This window comes from Aethalodelphis obliquidens, unplaced genomic scaffold (genome assembly GCF_003676395.1).
Source record: "Aethalodelphis obliquidens isolate GAN/ISIS:26980383/991018 unplaced genomic scaffold, ASM367639v1 scaffold40, whole genome shotgun sequence".
Classification (NCBI taxonomy): Eukaryota; Metazoa; Chordata; class Mammalia; order Artiodactyla; family Delphinidae; genus Aethalodelphis; species Aethalodelphis obliquidens.
This window is the reverse complement of record NW_020837984.1, coordinates 6219894-6244170: the sequence shown is the minus strand read 5'-3', so window position 1 is coordinate 6244170 and position 24277 is coordinate 6219894. Positions and strand designations below refer to the sequence as shown.

Sequence of the window (24277 nt, the reverse complement as noted above, 5' to 3'; positions counted from 1 at the left end):
TTAAAGAGATTTACCCAGGAGTGGGATATATTGAGTGAGATTATAAATGCATTGTAAAGTAAATTACAAGGTCAGGGCAGGGAGTCCATTATTCAGACAAGTGCTTGAGTGAGGCTGGCTTGTTTTGGAATATGAGTGTTTGGGGCTCCTGAGAAGATGCTGCCAGCTTTTCTGACTTGCTAAATGGAAGAATCATAATTGATTAATTCCTCATTCCCACTCTTTAACTCCATGGTGAATTTTTTCCTTTTTCAAGAGTTACTGACAAATACTATCTGTGGCCTTAAGGAACTCCTCTTAAAAAGGGGGACTAAAGTGTATTTCTCATTTGTGCTTTATACAGTGTCTTTTTTGGAATTCCTGGGAAGTTACTGATTTTTCTCATCCTAGTCCTTTGGCCACCAGCATCTGAGCCCTTTTTAATGCTGAGTTGACTGGTAAACTGTTAGTTACTCCCTTGTTATATGTGTTTTTTAGTTTAGCTATCACCGAAAAGGAATGATTGGGAAGTCAAGCTGGCCCCTCTTTGCCACAGCGGCATTTCCCACTCTCGGGTTCTTTTCAGCGAGAGAGAAATAATGTGACTTAAGCAGGGCCCCTCTCCAGACGGCTTGGCTACTGGCCAAAGAGTTGACTAGCTGAACTGTATCTTTCTGTTTCTTTCTCAACTGGAGCTGAGGCTCAGCTGAGGGCGCAGGATGTTGTATAATTTGGTTCACGTTGTTAGCCTCTCAAAATAATGAGGAGGAGGCTAGCGTAGCATTTCTCAGCCTGCTGCCCTTCATGGTGCTGGCTGCTTTAACTGTTCTTAAACTAGGATGCTGTGTCTGCTTAAGTTGGCACTAGACACTCCACCTGACTTCTCTAGACTCCCATTTGTTTGACTGGGGTGGACAACTCCTAAAGATTTGATATGGCCTGTTGGTTAAATCTGAATTAAATTTCTCTATTGAGATTTTTTGTAACAGCCCTTGAGATAAAAATGGGAATCCCCGTGGGGTGTTGTGGAACCAGAACTGGGACTAACTGACCCTCACACAGGCTGGGGTTGTGAGGATGTCGCTAGTCTCTCTTCCACGTAATTATTTCATGAGTACCTTCTCATTTTTAACAATATCAACAATTAGTGTGTTTCAGGCTAAGATTAAAAGCATCTCTAGGGCCACAGAGAATTGTAATGAGTTGACCTTCTCTTTTTTCATATCTCCATGAAATGATTGCCTGTTTAGACAGTTCACCTGCCACCCAGGGGGATTTAGGAAAGCAGGAAAGTTTCCCTTAGGCCAGCCTGTCCAAATCCCTCACTTAACGGACAAGGAAAACAGAGGCACAGAGATGAAATGGCTTGCCCCAAAACACAGCTGGTGAAAGACTGGAAAGTTCAGAAGATGTTTGCTGAATTTCTCTAGAATGTAGGGATCCTCATCCTCAAGCTTGAATCGATCTAGATCTTTCTACTTTGAAGACTGGATTTAAAATTCTTAGAACTGAGTCAAATGGCAGGAAGACTGATTTGACAAATTTTTATTGGGCACCAACCTCCAGATGTGCCAGCACCATCTAGGCACAGGGGATAAGGTCAGTGAGGGCTTAGGCCGTGGGGTTGAGGGCTGGGGGCAGGGAAGGCTGGAGGTGGAACATAAATAAGCAATTGCTGATGCCCTCCTTGGTGATTAAACATTGATGTTGGTGTTGTATTATTTTGCAGGTAAAGATGAGCCCAGCAGCTACACATGTACAACTTGCAAACAGCCATTCACCAGTGCATGGTTTCTCTTGCAACACGCACAGAACACTCATGGATTAAGAATCTACTTAGAAAGCGAACACGGAAGTCCCCTGACCCCGCGGGTTGGTATCCCTTCAGGACTAGGTGCAGAATGTCCTTCCCAGCCACCTCTCCATGGGATTCATATTGCAGACAATAACCCCTTTAACCTGCTAAGAATACCAGGATCAGTATCCAGAGAGGCTTCCGGCCTGGCAGAAGGGCGCTTTCCACCCACTCCCCCCCTGTTTAGTCCACCACCAAGACATCACTTGGACCCCCACCGCATAGAGCGCCTGGGGGCGGAAGAGATGGCCCTGGCCACCCATCACCCGAGTGCCTTTGACAGGGTGCTGCGGTTGAATCCAATGGCTATGGAGCCTCCCGCCATGGATTTCTCTAGGAGACTTAGAGAGCTGGCAGGGAACACGTCTAGCCCACCGCTGTCCCCAGGCCGGCCCAGCCCTATGCAAAGGTTACTGCAACCATTCCAGCCAGGTAGCAAGCCGCCCTTCCTGGCGACGCCCCCACTCCCTCCTCTGCAATCCGCCCCTCCTCCCTCCCAGCCCCCGGTCAAGTCCAAGTCATGCGAGTTCTGCGGCAAGACGTTCAAATTTCAGAGCAACCTGGTGGTGCATCGGCGCAGCCACACGGGCGAGAAGCCCTACAAGTGCAACCTGTGCGACCACGCGTGCACACAGGCCAGCAAGCTGAAGCGCCACATGAAGACGCACATGCACAAGTCGTCCCCCATGACGGTCAAGTCCGACGACGGCCTCTCCACCGCCAGCTCCCCGGAACCCGGCACCAGCGACCTGGTGGGCAGCGCCAGCAGCGCGCTCAAGTCCGTGGTGGCCAAGTTCAAGAGCGAGAACGACCCCAACTTGATCCCGGAGAATGGGGACGAGGAGGAAGAGGAGGATGACGAGGAAGAGGAAGAAGAGGAGGAAGAGGAGGAGGAGGAGCTGACGGAGAGCGAGAGGGTGGACTACGGCTTCGGGCTGAGCCTGGAGGCGGCGCGCCACCACGAGAACAGCTCGCGGGGCGCGGTGGTGGGCGTGGGCGACGAGGGCCGTGCCCTGCCCGACGTCATGCAGGGCATGGTGCTCAGCTCCATGCAGCACTTCAGCGAGGCCTTCCACCAGGTCCTGGGCGAGAAGCATAAGCGCGGCCACCTGGCCGAGGCCGAGGGCCACAGGGACACATGCGACGAAGACTCGGTGGCCGGCGAGTCGGACCGCATAGACGATGGCACTGTTAACGGCCGCGGCTGCTCCCCGGGCGAGTCGGCCTCGGGGGGCCTGTCCAAAAAGCTGCTGCTGGGCAGCCCCAGCTCGCTGAGCCCCTTCTCCAAGCGCATCAAGCTCGAGAAGGAGTTCGACCTGCCCCCGGCCGCGATGCCCAACACGGAGAATGTGTACTCGCAGTGGCTCGCCGGCTACGCGGCCTCCAGGCAGCTCAAAGATCCCTTCCTTAGCTTCGGAGACTCCAGACAATCGCCTTTCGCCTCCTCGTCGGAGCACTCCTCGGAGAACGGAAGCTTGCGCTTCTCCACGCCGCCCGGGGAGCTGGACGGAGGGATCTCGGGGCGCAGCGGCACGGGAAGTGGAGGGAGCACGCCCCATATTAGTGGTCCGGGCCCGGGCAGGCCCAGCTCAAAAGAGGGCAGACGCAGCGACACTTGTGAGTACTGTGGGAAAGTCTTCAAGAACTGTAGCAATCTCACTGTCCACAGGAGAAGCCACACGGGCGAAAGGCCTTATAAATGCGAGCTGTGCAACTATGCCTGTGCCCAGAGTAGCAAGCTCACCAGGCACATGAAAACGCATGGCCAGGTGGGGAAGGACGTTTACAAATGTGAAATTTGTAAGATGCCTTTTAGCGTGTACAGTACCCTGGAGAAACACATGAAAAAATGGCACAGTGATCGAGTGTTGAATAATGATATAAAAACTGAATAGAGGTATATTAATACCCCTCCCTCACTCCCACCTGCCACCTCCTTTTTTCATCACCCTCCCCTTTCCCCATCGCCCTCCAGCCCCACACCCTGTAGGATTTTTTTCTAGTCCCATGTGATTTAAACATACAAACAAACAAACAGAAGTAACGGAAGCTAAGAATATGAGAGTGCTTGTCACCAGCACACCTGTTTTGTTTTGTTTTTTTTTTCTTTTTCTTTTTCTTTTTTTCCTTTATGTTCTCACCGTTTGAATGCATGATCTGTATGGGGCAATACTATTGCATTTTACGCAAACTTTGAGCCTTTCTCTTGTGCAATAATTTACATGTTGTGTATGTTTTTTTTTTTTTTTAAACTTAGACAGCATGTATGGTATGTTATGGCTATTTTAAATTGTCCCCGATTCGTTGCTGAGAAAACATGTTGCTGTTTCCAGTTCCGTTCTGAGAGAAAAAGAGAGAGAGAGAGAAAAAGACCATGCTGCATACATTCTGTAATACATATCATGTACAGTTTTCTTTTATAACATGAGGAGGGAAAACAGTCTTTGGATTAACCCTCTATAGACAGAATAGATGGCACTGAACGCAGATCTCTACAAGCTAAATGTCTGTCTCTAAAGGGTTAAATATATCAATTGGAGATGAAGGAAAGGCCTTGAATTGACAAATTAACAGAAAAATAAAACAAGTTTATTCTATCATTTGGTTTTAAAATATGAGTGCCTTGGATCTATTAAAACCACATTGATGGTTCTTTCTACTTGTTATAAACTTGTAGCTTAATTCAGCATTGGGTGAGGTAATAAACCTTAGGACCTAGAGTATAATTCTATATTGTATTTCTCACAACAATGGCTACCTAAAAATATGACCCATTATGTCCTAGTTAATCATCATTTTTCCCTTTCGTTTAATCTTGTAAGCAAAACTGATTATACCAGTATAAAAGCTATTTTGCTCCTGATGAGAGCTTAAAAGAAATGGGCTCTTTTGCCCAAAGTTTTATTTTTTTTAAATGATGATTAAATTGAACGTGCAACGTGCAAAAGCTCTGGAACACGATGAAATACATTAGTAAGGGATTCATTTTATGAAGATAACTTGTTTTAAATAATGTCTTTTGAAAAAAATTCTGGCACCAGAAGAAATAGATCCAGACCTACTTGGTTGTCAAATGGACAATCAAACGATAAACTTTAAGACCTCGAATAGCATGTTAAAAAGAAGAGACTGACAATAAGGTTTGACAGAGGGTAACAGAGGAAAAAAAAATGTGATTTATTAGCACAATGTGGTACTATTTGCCATTTTAAACTAGAACAGGTGTATAAGCTAATATTGATACAATGATGATTAACTATGAATTCTTAAGACTTGCGTTTAAATGTGACATTCTTAAAAAAGAAGAGAAAGAATTTTAAGAGTAGCAGTATATATGTCTGTGCTCCCTAAAATTTGTACTTCATTTCTTTTCCATACACTGTGTGCTATTTGTGTTAACATGAAAGAGGATTCATTGTTTTTATTTTATTTTTTTAATTTTTTCTTTTTTATTAAGCTAGCATCTGCCCCAGTTGGTGTTCAAATAGCACTTGACTCTGCCTGTAATATCTGTATCTTTTCTCTAATCAGAGATACAGAGGTTGAGTATAAAATAAACCTGCTCAGATAGGACAATTAAGTGCACTGTACAATTTTCCCAGTTTACAGGTCTATACTTAAGGGAAAAGTTGCAAGAATGCTGAAAAAAATAATTTGAACACAATCTCATTGATGAGCATTTAAAAAAAAAAAACTAAAAAAAAAAACTTTGCCCGCCATTTACTTGACTAATGAGCTTACTTACTCGGACTCAACATTGCAAGCGCTGTGAATGGAAAACAGAATACACTTAACATAGAAATGAATGATTGCTTTCGCTTCTACAGTGCAAGGATTTTTTTGTACAAAACTTTTTTAAATATAAATGTTAAGAAAAAAGAATTTTTTAAAAAAACACTTCATTATGTTTAGGGGGGAACTGCATTTTAGGGTTCCATTGTCTTGGTGGTGTTACAAGACTTGTTATCCATTTAAAAATGGTAGTGGAAATTCTATGCCTTGGATACACACCGCTCTTCAGGTTGTAAAAAAAAAAAACATACATTGGGGAAAGGTTTAAGATTATATAGTACTTAAATATAGGAAAATGCACACTCATGTTGATTCCTATGCTAAAACACATTTATGGTCTTTTTTCTGTATTTCTAGAATGGTATTTGAATTAAATGTTCATCTAGTGTTAGGCACTATAGTATTTATATTGAAGCTTGTATTTTTAACTGTTGCTTGTTCTCTTAAAAGGTATCAATGTACCTTTTTTGGTAGTGGAAAAAAAAAAAGACAGGCTGCCACAGTATATTTTTTTAATTTGGCAGGATAATATAGTGCAAATTATTTGTATGCTTCAAAAAAAAAAAAGAGAAAAAAGTGTGACATTGTACAGATGAGAAGCCATATAATGGCGGTTTGGGGGAGCCTGCTAGAATGTCACACGGATGGCTGTCATAGGGGTTGTACATATCCTTTTTTGTTCCTTTTTCCTGCTGCCATGCTGTATGCAGTACTGCAAGCTAATAACGTTGGTTTGTTATGTAGTGTGCTTTTTGTCCCTTTCCTTCTATCACCCTACATTCCAGCATCTTACCTTCATATGCAGTAAAAGAAAGAAAGAAAAAAAAAAGGAAAAAAAAAAAAAAAACCAATGTTTTGCAGTTTTTTTCATTGCCAAAAACTAAATGGTGCTTTATATTTAGATTGGAAAGAATTTCATATGCAAAGCATATTAAAGAGAAAGCCCGCTTTAGTCAATACTTTTTTGTAAATGGCAATGCAGAATATTTTGTTATTGGCCTTTTCTATTCCTGTAATGAAAGCTGTTTGTCGTAACTTGAAATTTTATCTCTTACTATGGGAGTCACTATTTATTATTGCTTATGTGCCCTGTTCAAAACAGAGGCACTTAATTTGATCTTTTATTTTTCTTTGTTTTTATTTTTTTTTTATTTGGATGACCAAAGGTCATTACAACCTGGCTTTTTATTGTATTTGTTTCTGGTCTTTGTTAAGTTCTATTGGAAAAACCACTGTCTGTGTTTTTTTGGCAGTTGTCTGCATTAACCTGTTCATACACCCATTTTGTCCCTTTATTGAAAAAAATAAAAAAATTAAAGTACACAATGTAAGCTTCTTGTGTCCTCATTTGACACACTCTGTAAATTACTTGCAAGAAAATAACAGGTTTTAAGAGAAGGCCAGTCAGTCTTTTTCAAGATTATTTCTATGGGCATTTTGATGCGTGTATTATACCCTAAAGGAACATAAAATACTTACTATATTAAAATAGACATATCTCAAGCCATGGAAATAGTTTAGACTTTATAATTCTAGAATAATTTTCGAGAAATGGAAAGTGTTTTCAGTATGATGTTAAAAACTTCCCCTCCATCTCTTAGCAGTAATCCATTCAGATATAAATGAAAAACTTCCTGATAATAGCATCTTAAACCTTTATTCCCTTTGGATTTTTTTTGTGTTCTTGTTGTCTAAAAGTTCTTTTCTATTCTCCCATCATGCCCTATCTTAGAACATAATGTAAAAAAGTTGTTTTTTTTTTTAATCAGCTCTTTTGTTTCCACATAAGAGTCTTTCCTCATACCAAAAATAATCCCACCCCTCAAATCTAAAAATCCAGAAACAAAAGCATCAGGTAAAAGAGAGAGGGGGAAAAAAAAAAGAAAGCAAGTAAGCAAGTAAGCAGTAACTAGGAGTTTAGCCAGCTTTGGCCAAACCTGTGGAATCAGCCACTAATTTCCTGAGATATATGGCGGTTTGCTTTGTGTTTCTGAGATCCTAGGGACCCTAGTTGGGACAGATGTTGTAGCTGTTTTTATAGGGTCTTCCTGGTTGATAGAAAATGAGGGTGGGAATACCCTTCAATTATCTTTTGGCCAACCAACAGATTTATAAAATGAAGCAACGTCTTTGAAAAGCAAGTTAGGTCTGTTTTAAAAACCCCTACTTAGAAATCTGTGTTGTCAGTTTTACAAATACTGCATGTTGCAGCATCTAGTTGCTTTATTAAACACATACCTCTGTGACACTGTCTCCCTGTTCCCAGTGTAGATGAATGGATACGACATTGTTCTTCTTTTTGTAAAAAACAAAACAAAAACCGTTCTGTTGTCTTGTGGTAGCATTTCTGTTGCTCAGTTCTTATGCCCTGGTGCCTTGTGAGGTGGCCTTTTCACAGAATGCCTTTTATCTGAGGCAAGAATTGTTTTATCTTTCTAAAATATAGAGAAAGTAAGTGTATTTTTTAAAAGTCTGTTTGGGTGGGAAGCAGAGAGTGGAGGCAGAGAGGAATCTGGTAAGAGATGATTTGGGAGAGCATAAATGGTACAGGAGCTGGGATGGAATGAGGGGGTACTTGCAGAACTTGATAATTGGCAGTGAAGTGAGGGGTGATATATGTGTTTTAGATGAGTTTAACTTCACAAGTGAATCCAGAATGCTGTTCAAGACAGATAGAAATATTCTTCAAGTGCCATGCCAGTTTCAGACATGGTGACTTTGCTCCACCATATTAAATGTCCATAAAACCGCTGTGCATTCCTATTACTCTTTTATTAGGCGCTCTGAGTACGGCTGTGCAAGTTTTATATACAGTATTCATTTAAATTTCTCAGTATATGATGCTCTTAGTGTAATTAGGTTTTGCATCTTGACAGACAGAATTAATGGTGGATACTGTATGCTTGTATGCTCAAATTTCTTAAATGGGCAATGGGGAGGGTGCAAACATCTGGTGATAAATCACAGATTATGTTTGATTTACATGGTCCCAAAGTTAAATAAATTTATTGGGAGACAGGTTCTTCAGGGTTCTCAGTCTCCTGACTTACTGAAGCCCTCTTATAAAATATTATTTCTGAAGCTGCGTGAACAATAGAAGCCTGAAAACCTAGGCAACAAGAATATAACTTATAAATGACATCTTGTATCTGGAACCCTAAAATTAAAAATCTTAATATAAAATAACAAAAAACATTTCCAACAGTAGGATGAAGTCATGATAAAGCTTTAAAACGAGGAACTGATAAGGACATGAACACATTTCAAAATTCTCAACTTAAGTTTATGTGACACCCCTGATGTGTTGAATGCAATGTTCTCTACATACTTGAACTCCTAAAGCTTAACATGTTCCTTTTTATCTTCATTTTGAGAACAATTTAATAAACAGGAATACAGTAAATACTATTTCTCACAGATTTTAACCCAGACACTCTCCAGCACATGTACTACCTTCATCCTGAAACCAGTAACTCTCCTCTCTCTGCTTAGGACCTACAAAAAGAGTGAGACGAACATATTTTAAAGGTTGCTAAGAAGTGAGGTGAACGCTTGGGTCTTCGTTTGTACCAGCAATGGCAGGAAGTGTGAAGTAGCTGAGCTTTTCCCAGGGCATTCTGTGATAGAACTGTTTATTTAAATACCATTTTTGTATATGCAATAAGTTCATACTGTATATATTCACAATGCTTGAAGTGAGGACTTGAAAGGAAGTGGCGGCGGGGGCTAGATATCATTTCATTTGGAGAAATAAGGAAATGAGCTGGTTTATTCACAGACACTAAAAGTTTGTTAAAAGGTACTGGGATATTTCAGGCCTTCCTGGAAAGGAGTTGAGAAGCCTCAGGCCCCATTCTGTCCTGCTTCAAACACTTTACTCTCAGAGAGTGAGGGAGGAAATAGCAGTGTTTTCGTTTTTTAAACCCCTCCCCGGCTCCATACACACAAACATGATTTCTTATGACTGTGTTGTAGTCGTGTGTTCTTCATTATGATTCTGTTACTCCATTGTCCCTGGGCCTGGTGTGTTCAAGAATGTACACATCCTATGCTCTTTTTTTCAGACTACTTCCCATTTAAAAAAAAAAAAATTGTGGGACTTTTGCTGGTATGAGAATGGGATTAGCAGTGTTCTTTAAACCTGCTTGGAAAAGTGTTTTATAAAAGACTGTTAACTTTTAAAAGGCATTAGCCACTTAGCAAATTTTCCTAAGTGTCTCCTAAGGCCCTGCAGCTTTCCCGATTAACAATAAATGAACCCATTTTTAGAGCCATGGACCTCAGAACACATAGATGGAGCTGGGATTATGTACATTTATTCCAGGGTTGCTTTGCTACAAATTGTAGACATGGGTTGGTGGGTCTGTTCTTTTGCTTGCTGTCATCTTGTTATCCCATTAGCCCGCTGTTTCATTTAGTAAAACACATGGCCAGTGAATCAGCCTTTAAGGGGATGGGCCTATTTCTCTCTCTCTCTCTCTATTTCCCAGTGTCATTCATGATCATGGGATGCGATCAATTCCTCCCTTTCACATGGGAAAGGAGACCGATACAGTTCACGTGGGTCCATTGTACTCAAGAACCTAAACTTGGCTGAAGGCAACTCAATGGTTGATCCAAATACTGTTTTCCCTTTCTGTAAAGTGATAAAGGGAGCATTTATCAGGTCTTTATGAGATGGCAGAAAAGGCAAATTAAGCCATTTCCCCAAAGTCTATCCTTTAAAGTAGGACCCCCAAACCCATAGGGGGGGCTGTGCTTTTAAATAACAATGGATGTGGTACATGCCCATGCTAGCTATACTTTGTCTGTTAGGATTTTAAATATTGGTAGCAGGTCTGACAAAGGGGTTTGATGGGGGGGGGCGGGTATCAGCGAAAGGGGCCTCGACGACAGTGACTTAGGGCTGGGCTGGGAATGGAATTCCCAAGAGCCCACCTGGACACAGCAGGCCCCTCAGCCCAGGTCTCCACTGCTCAGGGTGGGGGGATTCGAGAAAGCAGCTGAGCTCCAGACCCTGGGCCTCCTGCGGCGCCAAGTCAGGGGAGAGGAGGCCCCAGGCCCCTGCTTCGGGTCGCCATGGCAACGAGGCCTGGAATGCCACAGTCGTAGCCCTCTTCCTCGGCACATCCGGACTCCCAGTTCTGCTGCTTCGAGTCAATGTACAAAGCAAGGGAGGAACCCTGGAGGAAAATAACCACTCCCTTCTTCCCTTCACCACTGCCTTGTCCCCTTACAAAAAAGAAAAAAAAGAAAAGAAAACTGCATGTTTGAAAGAAACTACAGGCAGTTTTTGGTGCCATTTGGGAGCAACTATTTTGAGTTCTGGTTTCCTCTTCAGAGATTTGTTCGCCTCTTGTAAATCGTTGGCTGCTTTGACGTTGAACTTGATGACATTTCATGTTTTCGTTGTGCTGCTTTTACATCAATTTTGAGTTTTTTGTTTCTTTATAATTTTATTATTATTTTAAGGAAATGTCCCCCTCCCTCCTCCTTCCCCTGTTCTCCTCAACCAAAGGACTGTTTCCTACTCAGTTTTCTCAGTCATAAGGGAAAGTGTTTCCTTCCAGGTGTGTCCCCAGCTTATTAGGACTGTCCTATGATCGGGGAGGGTGTCCGGGTCCTTTGGGGGAAGGCGGGGAGGGAGGCATGGGGAAGGCACTCAGAGGTCAGAGATTTGGGGGAGGTGGGGGAGATTGAGTTTGAAATCATGTTTAAGATGCCGGTGGCTCAACCTGTGCTTGATTTAAGTTATAATTTTAAAAAGCTAGTTAGAGAACAGAAAATGACTGGGCCAAGTCACACCTGTACTTTTTTTTTCCCCCTCCTCTGTCTCCAACCTCTTTCTAGGTTCTTCACACACCCCCGTTCGGCGTAGTACCCAGAGAGCTCAAGATGTGTGGCAGTTTTCGGATGGAAGCTCGAGAGCCCTTAAGTTCTGAGAAAATTTGAACCCCCAGGGGCGGGGTGGACACGTGCCGCCCAGCCGACATCTGCGTGGTCTGTCATCCTGCTAGTTTGTGATGTTTTCTGACAGTAGCCTCCAAGAAGCCGTTGTGCGAAGACAGAGTCCTGCAGTGTCCTTCCTGCCCGGGCCTGCAGTGCCATTTTATTTATATTTTTTAATAAAAAGTAAAAACAAAAAAACAGACCCACATTGGAACGGTGAATCAGTCCCATATTGAGGGCCCATGGACCATCGCTGTCCTGAGTGCCGTCCTGGCCCTTCTGAGACCAGCCAACCTAATTCCCCGTATTGTGGAAATGAGCATGAGTCCCCCAGACCCCTTGTTTCTATACATTCTATGTTGTCTTTTAAAAAGTGTGCTTAACATTGACACAATAAATGTTGGAGCTTTAGGTGGTGTTTGCTTGTTCTTTAATTATTAATGCTTATAAGACAATGCAGCCGCTTAAGACTGTATTTCTGTACCCGTTTTTGCAGACACCCATCGGGTGGGAAGGAGGAACAGATTTGAGGAATGGGTAGGACGCGTAGGAGGGGAAATAGGTTACTGCTTATCAGATGGCATAAATTTTCAAGGAGAATCAAAATGCAAAACTTGGGAATAAATCATAGCAATATCATAATTAATGTAGTAGTAGTGTTGCTGTTTATTAACGCTAAAGTGTGGTTTTCCTAACTGTCTGACATAATTTGCATACCATTAAATAATGCATAATATGGCATGCTGAATTCTGTTTTTCAAATATATGCTTTTGGTGGCTACCATGCAGGATTTGAATTTGTCTTTTAATTTAGCTCAAGAAAGCTAATGTCCCTGGATTAGTGGTAAATCCCAAAGAGGTGATGAAAATCAGTAGTTGTTTATTAAATATTCTAATTTTAGGTTCCCCAAACTTCAGCAAATATATCTTAATGCAGACAAACAAACAAACATAAAACTTCTTTATTACCCACATCAGGAAATTTGGGGCAGGTTTATAAGGGGAAAAAAATGATAGGAGGAAAGAGGTCCATATCAGAACACCCTATTGTAATCGTAATAGTGCCCCGTTCCTTAGAAATTAGTGACACAAATGTTAGGTCTACAAACGAGTGATAAAAATTCCTTCTGGCCCAGTTAATTTGCAAATAACTTTTCTGAGTTTGGTGTTTTCTATTGCCTGGAGATCCAGAAGAGAACTAGAAACAATATAGCATATTAAAATAGGTTTATAAATAATAGAACTCAGACACCTGTGTATTATAGATTTACATATTGGCTGTGAACGTAAGTGGGGAAAATCTTACCCACTCACCCTCTGGCTAGATTACCTAGCCTAGTGAGAAGACAGAAAAATAATTGGCATCTGGATTCTTTCCTGCTTATTCATCATAAATAATGACTCCTCACAGATGTGTGCTGCCTTATACGTTATACAGTGCTTTCATGTGCCTCATTTCATCTGATCCTCGTTGGGACAGATCTCACGACTTCCACTTTGTGGATGGGGAGACTGAGCCTCACCAAAGTTAACGGCTTGCCCAGGGCCACGTCAATGAGAAGGAGAGCAGAGAAGCCAGATGTTCTGCTGTCTCATCCAGTGAATTCCACTGAACTCTGTGGTCAAGGGGATTGTCTCTCCCCGTGTTAGCACACAAGCCATAAACATTCACAAACACACACATGTATGGCTCACACACAGAGATCAAGGATGTCCACTGGTAAGGCACACAAAAGTGTCTCTTCCTACCAACAGCTGTGCACACTGCCAGAGGGAGTTTGGAGCAAGCAGCCCTTCTTGCCATCATCTTTCCCCAGTGGCTTTTCCATGACAAATAAATAACCCTGATTAACTAGGTGGCCTGGATGAGTTTTTGAGAGTTCCTCTCATCTAGGTGAGATGGGACCTCCAGACAAGTGTTATTTCTTAAAGGAACATTTCCTGTCCCATGCTCTGCCTCTGTGTTACCAAAACCTAAGGCTATTAGGGATTCTGTGACAGCATCCTCACTGAACATGCTAAGCTCCTTGCCATTACCTAGAAAGAGTGACTCTGCTTCAAAAGGGAGACCCGACTGAAACAGAACAAACAATCCTGGATTTTGGGACACCTTCAGCCCTGGTGTTCACTACAGTTTCATTTCTAGTCTGTGTTTCCACCTCTACCTCTTATTTCTTCTTGAAGTCAGTTTGTAAATAAATGGATATCTCTAGAAGTGGGCTTGGCAGGGGGAGGGTTGGGGGGAGGAGGGGGGAGTGGGTAAAGGATATCTTTTTCTTCTTCCCCCCTTTGGAGAAGAAAGACCCCTCGTTAAAACAAGCAAATGAAAAAAACCCCAAACCCCACATAGCTTCCCCTATATCCTTTTTAGCTGAAAGAAAATAAAAATTCATTATGAAATGATGGTGTTATGCGAGGGCTAGAACTTTTGAAAACCCACGAAAGATTGATGATTTGGGAAGACATCTCCCCGTGTGATATGTCAAGGTCATGTTTCTCCGTGAATGGTGGAAGCAGCAGAAGGGACTGACAAATCTGACTGGGGTCCTCACTGTGCCCTCTCCCGAGAGTGAAACTTCAAATTGCAGAGAGATTAATTGGCTGCCCAGCATGCACCGAGCACGGATTAGAGGACAGAGTTCCGGGTTCTCGGGAGGGTAGGGACCAAATATGGGACATTGTTCTTACCCTCCCACGCCTGGTCTATGAACATTAATTTTGTGGTCTGTCCAGATTGTCACACTAAACAAAAAGATCTGTTAGCCTTCTGGGTCCATGATGGCAGAGACTCAGTAGCTCCTACAGCACCCAGCACCTGGCCTTTTGAATACTGGTGATGCTGGAGAAATAAATGATTGTATCAAAACTGGTGGTAAAGAAAAATCTTAGGGAAGGAGAGAAAACTTGGATCCTACTGAGGTCTAACTGAGCACCCCAAACCTCGGTAGAATGTCTCCTAGGCATTTTTGCTTGGAGTTTTCCAGAGTATTTGTATTAGAGCCAAACCTATCGAGTGGTAAGAAATATCTTTCAAGTTTTATGTGTGCTGACATAATTTTCTTTTTTTGAGGGCTAGACAGTGAAGTTAATGTTGAAGATGATCATTCCTATTAACATTTTTTCTCAGTGTTAACGTTTATTCCTATGAAGAATTCTTATTTTATAAAGTAGGGTCCCCAGAAAGGAGTGGTAGAGAGGATCAGAATGGAAGTATTTTGCAGGTGCTGTTTCTCTTCTTACATGCCACATAGCTTTGGCTCCTTTTTGGTTGTAGTGTGAGGGAAGAGATTTGAGGAATGTGCATATTGGTTGTAAAGTCAATATGGAATTCAGTTGAAAGTTCAGAAAAAAGGTGTGTTGCAAGCACACGTTCCTTCTTCAAGGATCCATCCTGAGTTCTTAATCAACAGGGAAACAATAATGTTATGTTGCTTTTCTCTGACTTCCTAGCAGAGACAGCGCTTTTCAGTTTGCACTGTTCCAGGGTTACATTAAGCTAAAGAACGTTTCAGTTCCAGCAAAATCCAGAAGCAGTCATTCTTTTCCTTCCTATCTTAGTGTAGATTAAGATACCTATTGTTAAATCCCATTACTTTTCCCCTTGCTTTATATTTTAAAAAATGCTCCCAGGAAACACTTAAGGTTTATAGAGTACTTTTACAGACATGATGGAATCAATTCTCCTAGTGATTCTAGAAATTAGGTAGGACAAGAATAGACCAAAACTTGAAAGGAACCACAGCAATCATTCATTTTACAGATCAGGGCAACAGAGGCCCAAAGATTAAGTGAAGGACCTAAGATCACACAGCTTGAAAGAAGTGAGAGCCAAGCTTGAAACCACACAGTTAGTGGCTGAGCCAGAATTGGAACCCAAGCCTCCAGCTCCTGTGCAAAGGAACTCAAACGGCAAATCGCTCCCTTGTGACCTACTAAATTCAGAAGCAGGAATGGCAGAAAAAGTGTGCATTACAGAAGAACTTAAGAATGAAATCAAAAGCTTGTTTTGGTGCCAGTCCTAGTGGGGAATATGTAAGCGTGTCCCATATTTCAAGGGTTTCTAAGCGGCATCCTGATGACAGGGCACATTTAGGTCACTACCTAGAAAGGTTCCTCTTTTAATCCACCCCTCTGATGGTAGAAATGAATTTTAGGAATCAAGAATTGCTGGGAGACAGCATTTAAAGTTAAAAGGGCATAAAAAAGAGCTACTCACCAAACCAAATTCATCTCAAATGTCTTAAATAGATCTCACAATCTGTTCCATTCTCTAGGCAGGATTTAAGGGAAACACCCACTTAATTTGCATTTTGAGGCTTCATCACATCCTGTTAGAGAATTCAAATAGCCAATAGCATGACCTGAATCCTGTTACTAGGGGTATTTAATTTTGAGTTCAAAGATGGTGAAATAACAATGAACTAAAGGGAAGATTGACTGAAGTGGTATACAACTCTGGGTTGTGAGAATTATTCCACTTACTATGCTATTTCGGCTGTACAGTCTTTTTCTGCACAAGGTGAAATCTTAGTCCTTTTCCCCTTTGGTCAGGGGTTCCTGGCTCTGTTTAGAGATGTACAAATTCTGCTCTGTTCAGCTCTTCTGCCGCCATTTCTTTTCTTGCCAACCATCCTTTGATTCACATTTACTTCTTCGAATGGACATGGGTTGACTTTGAATGTTTCGGGGCCCGATAGCGCTGCAGTTGCTGTGTGCAGCAGCTGTTTCGAGCCTGCACAGGCAAAGTTATCCCTGAAATAGGAGCAGGGCAGCAGGAAGCCTAAGAGAGCCACAGCAAATCAAATATCCCTGTTGAGGATGGTCTGAGAGGAAGTAATTTGCCTGATTTTTTTCCCTGCTGATTTTTCCCTCTTCTCCGACACACAGAAAGCAAACCTACGGAGAGGTGCATGGAGATTTTCTCCCTTTGGTGCTAAGATTTGTGAAGTGTTGCTCATGCCCTATTTCAGAGTGCCTGACTTTTTACCTGTTGCTGGCTTCCCCACACTAAGTGGAAAAACGAAAATGCAAATACTCCTCTTCGGAAACTCGCCCAAAGTTCGGAACTCAGGAACACGAGAGATTTTCTTTTAAAGGGGTCCCCTTTGTGTGGATTTGCTGGTGGCTGCTTTGCCTTATTTGTGGAGTCCTTTTTATTTTTCGGCTTCTTTGAGAGTACACGTTCTTTTCCCTCTGACAGGCTGATGGGCCAGGGATGGACTCCTGGCGTTTTTGGTCCAGGCTGGTGAACGCGCCTGGTCTCTGAGCTGACGGCTCTGGGTTGTAATCCTGGCTTTATCTTCGTCTTGCTCACCCACCTGTTGTCCTCTCTCTGTGCTTAACCCCATTCAAGCCGCATTTCTCCCTCCGAAAAAGGAAAAGACACACATTGCTTCCTACCTCTTATCGAAGAGCAGCACAGAACAGTCACACAGTAGAAGCCATCCGAAGGCTCTGGACTCTACGTAGGATGGGGGTACTGACAACCAGTCTTGATGACTGGGGGCAAGTGGGGTTGGGGTCCATCTTAACAGTGGCTTTTCCTTTGCTTTAGGTTAGTAGACCCATTTCCTTTACAAGTTTATGTCACAGAAAAAAAAGCTGCAGTGATTTTTGTTTGAAATCTAAAGCTGTCATCATGTTTTTAAAATGCCCCAATTTTGGAAATGGTTGCATTTTCAATGGTCAGGGTGAATTTTATCACCTTGATGCACCTTAGGGTTGGAGGTCCCTCTCTACCCCTCTCCCTGCTGGAGGGTAACACTGGAGGACAGCCCTCTCCCACAGGCCTTGTGCATCTCACCAAGGGTCGCTAAGTACCACACATCTTCTGCTGCCTGGGGATTGAGGGCCAGGCCATGTCCAAACTGTGACCTCTGACTGAAAACCTAACTCTTCTCATCCTCAGCTGGCAGACTGTCTGGAGCTTGGTAAAGAGCAAAATATAGGTTAAAGTAGAAATAATAATATCAGCTAATGTTTATTGAGAATTTACTATGTGCTAGGTACAACAATAAGACTTTTCCATTCAAGTTCTTATTTCTTCTTCATTATCATCGTGTGGGGTAGGTACGATCATTATTTCCATTTTACTGAAGCTTAGAGAGACTAAAGTGACCTGTCCAAGGGTGTACAATTGGTCCTGCCACTGTGATATGACTTAGGAATCTTCACTCTTATCCTCCACCTACTGACCTCCAGGATCTCATTTTACAGTGTTGTCACCATATGTATGCCAAAGTTGGGGGGTATCATATGAAAAAAATGACAACAGTGCTAATTAAACTGATTAGGAAGCATACTCAAAGTGGCTTTGCTTAATGGGTTCTGGTTCTGTTAACTACTGAGCAAGGCCAGTGTCAGTATTTCCCACGGTGCTTGAATTTCTGTCTGTCTTTGGAGCTGGGAGGACCAGTTTGATTTTGTGAGGCGTATCTGAGGAATTCACTTGTGCATCTGCAGTAAGCCTCATTCATTTGTTCAATCAACAAATATTTATTAAGTCCCTGCTATAAGCAACCTACAGAGCTAAGTGCTGGGGAAGGGATGCAAAGAGGTCAAAGACACAGTCACTGCCCGTCAGAAATGGCCACCAGTGGAGAATTAAATTAATTAGAATCTTCCTAAATAACTAGTCTTAGTTAAGCTGATGTGGTGAGAACAGTGGGCCTTTTAAAATGCTAATATATAATTCACTTTGGCAGCCTAGACAGCAGTCCCAGGCAAGGGGCTTCAGAGCTCCCAAATGAATGGGAATGTTATTCTTTATACCTTATCAGTAGGATGCACGCTTAAAAGTTGTTTTCAGACGGTGGAGATAAGTATACGTTGTTTCTTCATCTGGCCCAGTCTTATTGAGAAAAAAATAACAGCAAATAATTTAGAAGGATATTAGTAATAGAAACAAAATTCTTGCACCGTGATCAAATGTACGTGACCTATACAGGGGATAAATCCATGTATTCAACCCTCTGAGCTGATCTGTAACTGATTACCTGCCTCTAATTCAATATAAAAGGAACATGACAAAGAAATCTTTACTTCTCTATGTGCAGTCCTGTGATCTTTCTCAGAACGTCAACATAAGCTAAGTTTGTTTTCTTCACCTACAATGTGCAATGTGGTGTTCTATGTACTTTGGGCAACTATAAAAACTATAAGACCCCACTCCTGTTTTCAAAAGGATTATGATTGGTCCTAATGCAGGGGATAAAGACTATAAACATACAAGCAGATAATTAACAATTAAAAGGTTCAGGGACTTTCCTGCTGGCGCAGTGGTTAAATATCTGCCTGCCAATGCAGGGGACACAGGGTTGAACCCTGGTCCGGGAACACATGCCGTGGAACAACAAAGCCCGTGTGCCAGAAATAATGAGCCTGCGCCCTAGAGCCCACGAGCCACAACTGCTGAGCCCACGTGCCACAACTACTGAAGCCCGTGCGCCTAGAGCCCATACTCCACAACAAGAGAAGCCACTGTAATGAGAAGCCCGTGCACCGCAATGAAGAGTAGCCCCTGCTCACCGCAACTAGAGAAAGACCGCGTGCAGCAACGAAGACCCAACACAGCCAAAAATAAATAAATAAATAAATAAAATAAATAAATAAGTTTATTTAAAAAAAAACCCAAAACAAAAAACAATTAAAAGGTGCAATATGATTAATTCAGAAGTGAGAGACATGAACTGTAGGCATATGAAGGAAGATAATGTCTCTGGGACCCACAAAGATGTTGGGCTTTTAGTTGGTCATCAAAAGCAGGCTGGGATTTAGATGGTAAAGGGAAAGGACGAGGCAAACCAATTCAAGGCAGCGCTGTGGCGCTTGGAGGGCAATGGCTAGACCAGTAAGGCAGGAAGAGAAGGGTTGTCTATGAAAATCATGGAAAGTAAGGTTGGAAACTAATTTGGAGCCATTTTATGGAGCACCCTTAATGATAGGCTTAAGGGGGTTGTATTATAGTCAGTAAAAAGGTTTTCAAAATCATGTCCATAGAAAAGTTTTAAGAAGAGTGTGGCAGGGTATGGAATGGATTGACAGTGAACGCGAAGGAGACCAAGAGACCAGTAGGAAGTGATCCTTGAAAGTGCTGGTAATTTCCTAGAGGAAGGGCTCTGCTATGAGTATAGTATTTGGGTCAAATTATGTAGTCATCTTCATCACATTCAAGCAGACAATGATCCCATTGTTCAATGGTATATCTAAATCCCCCCCTTGCCTTAGTCTAGAACCGTTCCAGACTGTCTGTGGAAGCCCACAAAAGGTCTTCCTTATATGTTGACTGCTGCTAGAAGCCCACCCAACGAAGAGCCTAAAGATGAAGACCTTGAGGCTCAAGCAGGTCAGTTAGTTCCTAGAGATGGACCATGTTTATAATACAAAGGGAAAACATCATGTCTCACGAAGCATTTAGTACTTTACCATCGTCTCAAGCACAATGATAAACTCAACTCGAAAAAGAACAGAAAGGTACAAGAGTAGGCTCCAGGGATTTTCCTTTTCAGGGGGGAAGAGTTACACATTTTTAAATTCTCTTGACTACTTGTAAAAGTTATATTATGTTGCTTTTTTCTTTGCAGCATGCTTGTTGATACATGCTATATCCTGTAATAATATGATTTTATTGTCATTTGGCCACAAAATTACATGAATTTCATAATGAAGGCATGAATTAGAAGAGAGCAAGCATGTTTATCCAGAATCAGAGTAATGTTCTCTGTATAAAATAAGGCTGAGCAGGCTGGGGCTTCACTCTCTTGGAGTTTACATTTCAAAAACAGAGACCTTTGTATTTTTGTTTTGAAGTTGTATAATCTGGTATCCTTCCATGCCTCATGTCCCCTGCCTATCTGTTCCTCCTGGAAGCAAGACTGGTCTATGACTGTCTGGTGTCATAAATCAGGACATTTCAGGCACATAAAGAATAATTTTTGGCACTGGGTTTCAAATTCTCCCTTTCACTCTTGAGTTTCTTCCGGAACCCCCTTCCCACTCCTGTGACCTGTTCATAGCCACAAGCCCCAGCCCTGGACCCACCCTTCAGGAGGATCGTCAGGGTGTAAATACATGCTAAGTGAATGGCCAGGAGATTCCCAAAGGGTTCAACACACATGGAAACATTCCCCTGAGGTGTGAAAACATTTTGATATTACCAGTATGGCCTATATCTCCCCTCCCACTGAAATAAAGTATAACTGAAAAAGTTAAGTGTTCCCTACAGACCTTGATGGGGGACAGGGAGGAAAGTAAGGCCTCTGTGAGATGCAGCCTTTGGAGCAGAGGACAAAACTTCCTTCTCTAGCTAGGTATCCCCTCTTCCATGTCGGCACCTCAGCAAAATGATAATCACTGAAAATCATGTATACTTGGTTAGGAAACCCAAGGGTCCAAACAACTGTTTAATGTAATAGTTTGCATATAATCACTCTTTCCATTTTCCCTGGGAGTCAGAATTACAGTGTCTGTACAGGAAGCATGTACATATGTACAGTTTCGCCTCTAATTCCTTATGTATACACCTGTTTACAACATATGCATATTCATATCTTGTGTGTGCCGTCTGTCCACACACAGCCAGACAGGAAAGCACCCCTTGTCTGTAACGACTATGATAATCTCAAGGACATTATTGGGCTTTGATCTTTGATATTCATCATGCCCAGGTTTCTAGAGTCTTATCTTCAGAAATTGTATTCGCTCTGGGCTCCCACCCGTCTTCTTCTGGAGTTAAACGTCAAGGCGACAAAGCTGGGCTAGAGAGGCTTGGTTTATCCTTTCCAGGCCTAAGGAGTCATTGTGTCTACAGAACAGATGTGGGATGGGCAGGAGCGGAGTAAACCTATCCCGTCTCCTACTGGAAATCACATTTAATTCTGACCCAAGGGGCCTCTGTGCTGCAAATGGAGAGGTAATTAAGCCTCCAGACTCTGAGCTTTTTGGGGTGAGAGGGCTTAGTTTTTCATATATGCATCCAGTATATTTTTGAAGAGCAGAGGGTGGGGGTCACAAAGGCTTAGGAAGCCTTGAAGAGAACGGAAACAAGATGACAGGTGTTGGGTGTATTGCCGTTAGGTGGCACGGATAAATAGAACACATATTTAAAAATTCATTCCTGCTTTAAAAAGCTCAAAGAATTCTACCAGCGTTCTGGGTGGTGTGACAGAGGAATGGGGACACTGACGTGCTTGGTGAGGGCTCACATGAGGGAGTGGAGGCTGGAATGTTCCTCCTGCTATCATTATTATTTAAAAAAAATATGATGAAGTGGAAAAGTTTCACCTGCAGAGACCAGAAGTGAGACCTCGAAGGACAGGAGTCCTCCGCTGGTAACCATAGTTGGTTGTTAACCAACACAGCCAAGGACGTGGAGCCCAGTGACCTAGAGGGAGATGGCTGAGGTATCCAGTCCCCAGGAGCAGTCCCCCCGAGGAGTGTCGGTCCCATTTCAGCCACTGCCGGCAAGGAATATTCCACTTGCTGTGGCTCTATGTTGATTCAGACCTTGCCTTCTGGGTGTGTGGCTGCAGTAGAGCTTGTAAGATCTGAAGCAAGCGAGAGGACTTAAGATTTCCATTTAGGAATGTTGACACCTTCCAGGGACACGGAGAGCGTGTGTGTGTGTGTGTGTGTGTGTGTGTGTGTGTGTGTGTGTGGTGTCGGGCTCATAGAGAGGGTGGGGGTCACTCCCTCACTCCCTCCAACTATGTTAGCACTGGTGAAGCGAAAGTTGCCCCTGTACACTGCAAACCCTCCCCTTTCACCACACACTTTAGGAACCAAGCGGAGAGAACTCTCTAGCATGGGCACCCTTGGTTTTTTTTTTTTTTTTTTTTGATGGGCCAAGCTTACAGTTTTCAAAGTGCTATGACAGGATGGTTGCAAAAATAAAAAGCTAGTGAAAGCTTAGTCACAATATTTCTATAGCTGGCAATCAAAAGATCATATTGCACGCAACTTGCAAAATCATCATAGAGAAATTATGCATTTTCCAGAATACCTTATTCCCTTCTGTGTATTAAACATTACTTTAATATTCTGGTGACAATGTTTTATAATTAATCTAAATGTAAGGGAATGAACACACCAGAGATTATGTCTCAGTGCAAAGAGGTGAAAAAGGCTTTTTTTCAGGGGCAGACCGGATTACTGACTCAACTCCTTCCACTTAAGAGTAGCCATGGATGTCACTAAGGCTAATATCCCGTCCCATCCTCCAGTGAATGCAAACATTCTGTACACTTTGGGGAGTAAAACCCTTTCACTCATAAGGGTGTTAATGTTAACACAGAAGAAAAGCATTTTAAAACTTGCATTAGTTCATAGACTTATATTGAACTCATGAGGGGGAATCTAGCCCCAGAGAGATAAAAACTAAAGAGCTGAGACATAAACCAGTATGATAACATGCTTATTATAAGATGCAAATTGAGGGACCCAATTCACTAAAACACATGTTACTGGTATTTAATTTTGCTTGTGGGAATATATCAGAAGTTGGCCTATGCCTTTTGCACAATCTACTTAAAAGGAGGGCGAGTAACTTTAACTATTAAAAAAAAAAAAGTGCTAAAGAAGAACACGGCAAGCCAAGACCGAGAGAGAATTGTGAGGATGCAATTTAAGTGTCACTGTACAGAGCTTTCTTTCCTGGCTTGGGCTTAGAGGTACAACACTGGCATGGGAAGGCAAGTGGGGCTGCGCTCCTGGGTGGGGAGCCCGGGTTCTCAGCAGGGCGGTGGAATGGGCTAGCCAAGCCAGTAGGGAGGGAGCTCCTGTGGGTGGGCGCCAGAAGAGGCAGGCCCACACCCAGTGGTCATCGCAGGAACTTCACTCACGATAGTATGGTTGTGAGCCTGTGGTTTGGAGCAGAGAAGATGCACTTCCCCGTGAGAAAAAGGTCAGTTCCTCTTTCCTCCGGTGGCACAAACAGCCTGCAACGTGTACTTGGACTTCCTGCCATTGCTTCCAGCCCGCCCCCGCCCCCCTCCCCCGACAAGTCGGTGAATTATGCTTCCCTCTCAAGCTGACGTTGTGAGGTTGTACCCCGCATCTCCCAGGTGGCCATTCCTGTGGGGCTCAATAGACGGGAAAACTGGTCCTCAGCTCTCCCCTCCTCTTACCACCTTCCTCACCTGGAGGCTCTTCAGGAAGGGATCTCTCCCCTCAAGACTCAAAGTGCTATCAGTGGATCAAAGTGCTGTCACAGAGAGTGGGCATCACCTGGGAGTCCATTAGAAATACACAACCTACAGACCCTCCCCAGAGATACTGAGTCGTGTTCTGCATTAACTTTTGAGAAGTATGGTCAACCCCATGCTCCGACCTATTGCATGAGCCCCTCATTTTGCCGTTTAGGGTTTGTATAATGAAGAAGGGTTCCTCCAAACATTTAGGCTTTGTATAATGAAGAAGGGTTCCTCCAAACATTTAGGGTTTGTATAATGAAGAAGGGGTCCTCCAAACATTTATTTTTTTTGTGTGTGTGGGGGGCCGGAAGAGTCAAATCTTTTTGATTAGAGGGAAAAAATATCATAGGAAGCATAGGGATAAATTGGAGGTTGTCAGGGCACAAACATGACACACTGTTAAATACTACCTTGGATACCATTGAGGTCACCTTGATGTTGGCTGGAGATGGAACGGGCGTCCAGCCCATGGGGGAACGGAGGGTCTGTTGAGGGGATACATTTGCTCTGACAG

General features: G+C 42.8%; 1 protein-coding gene across 7 annotated transcripts in view; it reads left to right on the top strand.

The window, feature by feature from the left end:
• BCL11A (BCL11 transcription factor A) overlaps nucleotides 1–11986 on the top strand; it is a 99450-nt gene extending 87464 nt beyond the window's left edge. For 4 of the 7 annotated variants that reach the window (XM_027131753.1, XM_027131754.1, XM_027131752.1 and 1 more), the window contains one exon: nucleotides 1709–11986. In XM_027131753.1, the coding sequence (XP_026987554.1) occupies nucleotides 1709–3729 (2021 nt within the window). In that variant the 3' untranslated portion in view covers nucleotides 3730–11986. The remainder of the gene's footprint in view (nucleotides 1–1708) is intronic. The other 3 variants (XM_027131758.1, XM_027131755.1, XM_027131757.1) reach the window with 3 other exon arrangements.
• Nucleotides 11987–24277: the final 12291 nt, after the last annotated feature.